At 55.3% G+C, this 6,330-nt stretch overlaps 1 protein-coding gene across 1 annotated transcript in view; it reads right to left on the bottom strand.

Annotated features, from left to right (window-relative positions):
* The window catches only part of MYBBP1A (MYB binding protein (P160) 1a), a 14,571-nt gene extending 8,241 nt beyond the window's left edge, over positions 1-6,330 (bottom strand). Inside the window, exons 1-11 of the mRNA XM_008568671.1 lie at positions 6,124-6,330; positions 5,856-5,951; positions 5,087-5,170; positions 4,914-4,988; positions 4,703-4,810; positions 2,940-3,115; positions 2,659-2,826; positions 2,416-2,533; positions 1,313-1,608; positions 933-1,043; positions 127-252 (exon numbers count right to left, since the gene is read on the bottom strand). Coding sequence (XP_008566893.1) covers positions 127-252; positions 933-1,043; positions 1,313-1,608; positions 2,416-2,533; positions 2,659-2,826; positions 2,940-3,115; positions 4,703-4,810; positions 4,914-4,988; positions 5,087-5,170; positions 5,856-5,951; positions 6,124-6,330 — 1,565 coding nt within the window. The remainder of the gene's footprint in view (positions 1-126; positions 253-932; positions 1,044-1,312; positions 1,609-2,415; positions 2,534-2,658; positions 2,827-2,939; positions 3,116-4,702; positions 4,811-4,913; positions 4,989-5,086; positions 5,171-5,855; positions 5,952-6,123) is intronic.

The raw sequence follows: 6,330 nt of genomic DNA, 5'->3' as shown, positions 1-6,330 counted from the left end.
GTAAATGTGGCTGCCCCCCCCCCCCCCCTTGGGGCTGCCCCCCCCCCCCTGGACCTACTGGAACTCACTGGGCCTCGGTGTTGTTGCCAGCTTATAGCTGGAGGAAGCAAGAGTCCCTAGGCTCACCTGAAGAAGGCACTGCTCACCACTTCCCGGGCCCGGCTCTCCAAAGGCAAAGAGAGCTGCTGCTTGGTCTCTGGGATCTGGGATGTGGGCTTCTTTGTTACAAAGAACGAGTGGAACAAGCAGAACCTGGTAAGGCAGGACAGCAACCAGTGGTGGCCCATTAGCACCGCTCATTTTTAGGGCTCCCCTCCATGGACAGTGCCACCGAGGGTGTGGTGCCAGGAGCAACAGGGAGCCATTCTGCTCTGGCCACAGCCCTCACAGCCTGACTGGGCAAGGCTGGAGGTAGCTGGGCAATGACGGGAAGGGCCATTTCTCAGGTTTGGGTCCCCAACTGAACACAGCTCAGCCCGAGTTGGAGAGAGGGAACCAAAGCCTGCTCCTTGGAATCAAGACAGACAAGAGGCTATGTGGCCACAGGCAAGCCGCATCGTGGCTTCTGCAAACACAGGGCTTGCCAAGACCCCTCTGGAGATTGTGGGGAGGTCGAGATGAGCACCTGGCTCTGTATGTGGCACAGATGGGGCGGTGGCTGGGCAAAGGGCTTCCCTGACACCATCAATGTGCAAAGGCTGCCTGCGGGACACAGGGAGGAAGCCCGAGCCTTTTAGGCTTCTGCAGTCCCATACTTCCTGGGTCCCTTCCCTTCCCTGGTCCCAACAAATTCCCCTACACCCCTGTGTGCCTGCTCCCCACTGACTCAGCCTGAAGGATTCTGCCTCCAGGAGACCCATGCTATGACTGGAGGAGGGCCCAATTCCTTGCCCACACCCCCTGGGGAGCAGGGGTCCAGACGCATCTCACACCTGGCCACTTGTTCAATCAAAGCCTCATCCTTCTCCAGGTGCAGGTGGTCCACAATGCTGACCAGGCGAAGGATGATCCACTTCCGCAGCCGGAACACAGCTCGCTCAGGCCTGGGGGCAGAAGCAAGATCACGGAAACCATATAGACATGGCAAAAACAGGGCACTCCTTTCCTCATCCTGGAGACAGGAAACCAAGATCTCCCTGCCCTGACCACCAGCGTAGGAGCACTGGAGGAAACTGAGGCCTGCTATGAGAGCAAAGTCTCCTCCCTTCCTCCCCTTCTGTGGTTTGGAGCCACAATGCTGTGGGAGGAAGAATCCAGGTCTTTGGGTCCCACAGGACCAGGAAGCCCACTCCTGAATCCTGGTCCCACTCACCCATGGAGAGAAGCGTCCTGGGCTTTCTTCTGGTTGCTGGTGCTGAAGTCAACCAAGGAGTCCAGGTCAGGCTGGAGAAACATGTCCTGCAGCCAGTCCACATAGCTCTGCAGGGCAGGGGAACTCAAGAAGCGCACGACCCGCCAGAAAGTAGGCATTACAGGGAGGCCTTGGTTGGTGACAGAAGAGAAGGCCACCAGCACGGCCAACTGCCGCTCAGGGTCATCCTGGCATCCCTCCAGGAAGGTACCCACGTACTGGTTCATCTCTGGAGCAAACTTGAACTGGTTCGGTAGCTGCAAGAGTCAGGCATGGTGCTGGGGTCACCTGTAGGTTAAAAAGAGGCCCAGAAGTCCCCCTCCCTTGCACATAGTGAAGCTAAGCCTAAGTTGGCAACAGCTCCCTGCTGCCCCAATGCGCTTCTGTCCAGCGTCAAGGCCTCCTACGTCTAACTTCTCCAGCTGCTCCACCTCCAGCCCCAGAAGGCCCCTCCTTCCACCACATGGGATGGGGACAGGCAGCTTTCCCAGCTTGATGCAGTGGTTAGGAGTCCAGACTGACCTGGGTTCAAATCCCACTCTGCCAGTTCTGGCTGTGTCATTTGGGGGCTCAGAACTACCACCTCCCACGTGCTTATTAAGTGCCAGACACTGTGCTATACATCTCTGTGTGGCAGCTTGCTTAATCTCAGTAACAACCCTTTGCACTGGGTCACCGTTATTGTCATTTTATAGATGAAGAAAGTGAGGGACAGAAAAGCTTGGAAGTAAATTCTCAGGGTCACAGGGCTCCACATGGTACAACTGGAATTCATACCCTGTCACTCTGGCTTCATAAGCCAAGCACTTAACCACTGCTACATATTTTGAGACTATCCCCTCACCCAGAAAATGAGAATGACAGCTTTCTGAAGGACCCAAACTTCCCAAAACTCTGTTCAGAGGGGAGGAGGTTTAGGAAGCTCACTCCACCCAGAGGGAAGGGACACCCACGTCCCAGGGCCCCTCAGACCAGGACTTCGGAAGCGCTCCATCCCTCTTCCTGGCAGCAAGTCTGCTGCCCAGCCCTTTCTGCAGCGCTGAGCTGCATGGGGTGGCACCCACCTTAGCAGTGACCATGTGCTCCCCATAACTACGGATCAAGTCTCCCCGCATCACCAGCTGCAGCTGCTCCTTGGACAGCAGAGGCAGGGCCGCACCCAGCAGGCGGTAACACAGGTAGCTAAGAGGGTGTGGAACAGCACCTACTCAGAGCCCTTGGTCCCCCTGGGTGGACCTGAGGACCAGTGGCCCACTCCACTTGACAGATAGGAAGGGAGGTTGAGAGAGGACAAGTGCCACACGCACCTGGCTGGCCAGAACTGCTGCTTCAGCAGCCCCTGTTCCACAACCTCGTTCCAGAACCGTGGGAACGTGTCTTCCTCGAGTGCCAGGCGGAGCAGGTCCAGAGCCACGGAGGGCAGCCGGCGCTCCTTCTTTACAGAGGCAGCAGCCGTCTTCAGCACGTTCACCAGCCTGCGGAGCAGGGCGGAGGGGCTCCGGGAACACTGCCTGACAAGCAGGGCCGGGGTGCCCAGGGCAGCAGGGACACCCCCCAGGGAGAGCGGATCCATCCATGGCCCTCACACCTGGGAATATTCTCATCCGAGAATAGGTTGACTGATCCCATCAGCTCCATGAGCTTCACGGGCACCTTCTGCTGGGCCAAGAGGAAGAGCTCCAGGTGCTCGGGAGAGCCCAGCACTGCGTTCAAGTCAGCCTTGAGGACCTTCGGCAGCACCTCCTGTAACATGGCCTCCGGGACCTGGCGGGGGTGGAGGGGGCAGGTCATGTGAGGGTGGCTCCCTCACATCATCCTCAATCCCTCCCCCCTCTGTGCATGAGCCCTATGGGCCCTGTCCCATCTCCCAGGATGGTGGCACAGCACCAGTCGGAGGTGGGACAACCATAATACACCTCACTAGGCACTAGGATCATCACACAGCATTTGTTAAAAACCTCAAATTCCCAGGAAGCTATTTAAAAAAAAAAACAAAAAAAACTAAATTTAATTGTACATTTTTATGGAGTAGTTTGTTGCTCTGATACATACATATATATATATTTTTTGTCCTTTTTGTGACCGGTAAGGGGATCGCAACCCTTGGCTTGGTGTCGCCTGCACCGCGCTCGGCCAGTGAGCGCTGTGAGCACACTGGCCATCCCTATATAGGATCCGAACCCGTGGCGGGAGCGCCACTGCGCTCCCAGTGCCGTACTCTCCCGAGTGCGCCACGGGGCCGGCCTGATACATACATATATATATATTTTTTGTCCTTTTTGTGACCGGTAAGGGGATCGCAACCCTTGGCTTGGTGTCGCCTGCACCGCGCTCGGCCAGTGAGCGCTGTGAGCACACTGGCCATCCCTATATAGGATCCGAACCCGTGGCGGGAGCGCCACTGCGCTCCCAGTGCCGTACTCTCCCGAGTGCGCCACGGGGCCGGCCTGATACATACATATTTATCATTTGTGTTCATAACATTCAAGATCTTTTTGGGTTATCTTGAAATACACAATATAGTATTATTAGCTGTTGTCACTCACCCTAGAGCACCAGAACCTATTCCTCCCAACTAACTGTAACTTTGTACCCATTTATCAACCTCCCTCCATTCACTGCCCCCACCTCTGCTAATCACTACTCTACTCTGCTTTTTTCCTTAATTGACTCATAATAATTGTATATATTTATGGAGTATGATGCCATAATTTGAGTGGAAGCTGGGGAACCCTAAGTGGAAAGCTAGAATTCTAATTCAGACCCTTCTGGCTGAGGCCAGGACAGTCCAGAAAACCCTAGCCTGGGACTTGCCAGCCCCTGCCTTTTTCTCCAGTGGCAAAGGGTTCTAGGTACTGCTCTACCTCAGTTTCCCAAGTAGGACAGTGGAGGTCCTTGGGGGGCCAGCCTTGACTAGAATAACACTGGCAAACATGTTTAACATACTAGCCTGGTGCCAGGCACCGTTCTAGCGCTGCACTGTCCAATTCCGTAGCCTCTAGTCACAGAGGGCTACTGAGCACTTGAAACGTGGCTAACCTGAATGGAGATGTGCTATAAGTGTCAAATATACGCTGGATTTTGGAGACTTAATATGACAAAAGGAGTGTAAAATATCTCAAAAATTTTTTACACTGACTATGTATTGAAATGATAATATTTCAGATATACTAGATTAAGTAAAATATTTTACTAAACTACACCTGTTTCTTTTTGCCTTTCCAATGCAATGACTAAAAAATTCAAATGATACCTTTTTACATTTCTATGGGGCAGTGCTGCTCTAGAGCATTCTCATGTTAACTTGAGTCTTCTCAACGTTTCTACAGCAGGCAGCTGGTAAGCCCGTACCTCAGAGAGGATGTCCACCAACGCCTTCTGGGGCTGCTCCTGTAAGTGGTTGTAGTGCTGGGCCAAGGCTTGCAGCAGCTTCACTGACTTCATCAGTGCCTCCTGGTCCTGGCACCCACAGAAGGGCACAGGGTATGAGTAGAGCATGCCACTGTCCCCCACCACTGCCAAGCCAGTCCACATGCCCCCCCTGTGCTCCCAGAGCTCCTACCTTCACCAGTCGGCCTGACTGAAAGAGGGCTAGCACCCCAAACAGGTTGGCAAAGAGAGAAGGTCTTATCATTGCCTAGAAAAAGATTCCAGGCACAAGTGAGAAGGACCCAAGTACTCCCCACCGCCCCCGCCCTCCCACCCTGGGGCTGCTGACCCTGGGGCTACTCTCACCTTCTTCACCTTGTGCAGGTCATATTTTTCTTGTATCTGCTGCAGGATGCTGCACAAGGGGATGTCTTCGAAGGACTGTAAGAGCTGCCAGGAGTTGTTGCCAGGAGGAAGACAGGGGCTCAGGGAGGTGGCCTGGCTACATCCCAAAGGACCTCACCTCCCTCCTCCCACCCCAAGGACACCTCTGAAGCTGCTCATCCCGCTCTAAGCAGTGCTGAAGATGGAACACTACTGCTCAAAGGGAACTGATTCAGATGAATCATATCTCCTGCCCGGGATTCAAAGAGTACCTTCTACGGCCCCTAGTAGATTCCCAAACACCCTGCCTCCTCCCCACAGCCTGCTCTGTGCTTCCCTCAGGCTGACAGGACTGAGTCTTTATTGCTATTCCAGTTGTCCGAGTTCCCCAGAAGGTGGCCTACGATCAGCTGAATGCCCTTGCCAGGAGAGGGCCTTGCACCTTGCCGACGTAAATGGGACTGCCCCAAGCTCACTATTCCCAGTAAGTGTACCTAAAAGGCCAGTCAACCCATTAAACAACAGCAACAAAAATTACTCAACATTCCATTCCGCCTGCCTAGATTTCTTTGTACACAAGCCTTGCTCACACTTTCTCTACTTCCATGTGAGGAACTGGCCTCGCATCAGCTCACATGCCACCCCTTGACTTCCCTCCTCTGACGCCCCCTCCTCCGCAGCTAAGACATCCGCCCTCCTCGCATTCAGTTTTGCCTGCATGGCTGGGCCCCTACCAGGAGCCCCACCTCACCTGTGCCAGGGCCAGACTGTAGCAGGGCCGGGCGGTTTCTCGCCCGACCCCGAGTCCAGTGATTAGGCGCTTCAGGGCGTATTTCATCTCGGACCCCTGCGGAACCAAGCGCATCCCTCTTGTTGAACAGCGACAAGAATCTGCCCGCCCTCGTCCACCCAGGCATCCAGGCTGGCGACCACGTGCCCCCAGTACCAAATCCCGGGGCCCGCCGCCACAGGTTTGCCAGAGTCGACGCGGTCCCCCGCCCCAGACCCCGCCACCATACCTTGGGCCTTGCGCGCAGATACTCCAGCAGCTTTTCCGTGGCCTTAAGCCGCGTCTCCTGCTGCGGCTTCGCAATGTCCCAGAAAAAGTCCAAGAACTCGCGGCTATGCTTCAGCAGGCCGTGGCGGTCGGCAGGCCGGGCACCGCTCAGCGCCGCCTCCCCGGGAGACGTGGGATCCGAGACGTCCTGGCTCTCCATGTCCTCCAT

This window comes from Galeopterus variegatus, unplaced genomic scaffold (assembly GCF_000696425.1).
Source record: "Galeopterus variegatus unplaced genomic scaffold, G_variegatus-3.0.2 Scaffold25, whole genome shotgun sequence".
Classification (NCBI taxonomy): Eukaryota; Metazoa; Chordata; class Mammalia; order Dermoptera; family Cynocephalidae; genus Galeopterus; species Galeopterus variegatus.
This window is presented reverse-complemented; position numbering and strand designations above follow the sequence as displayed.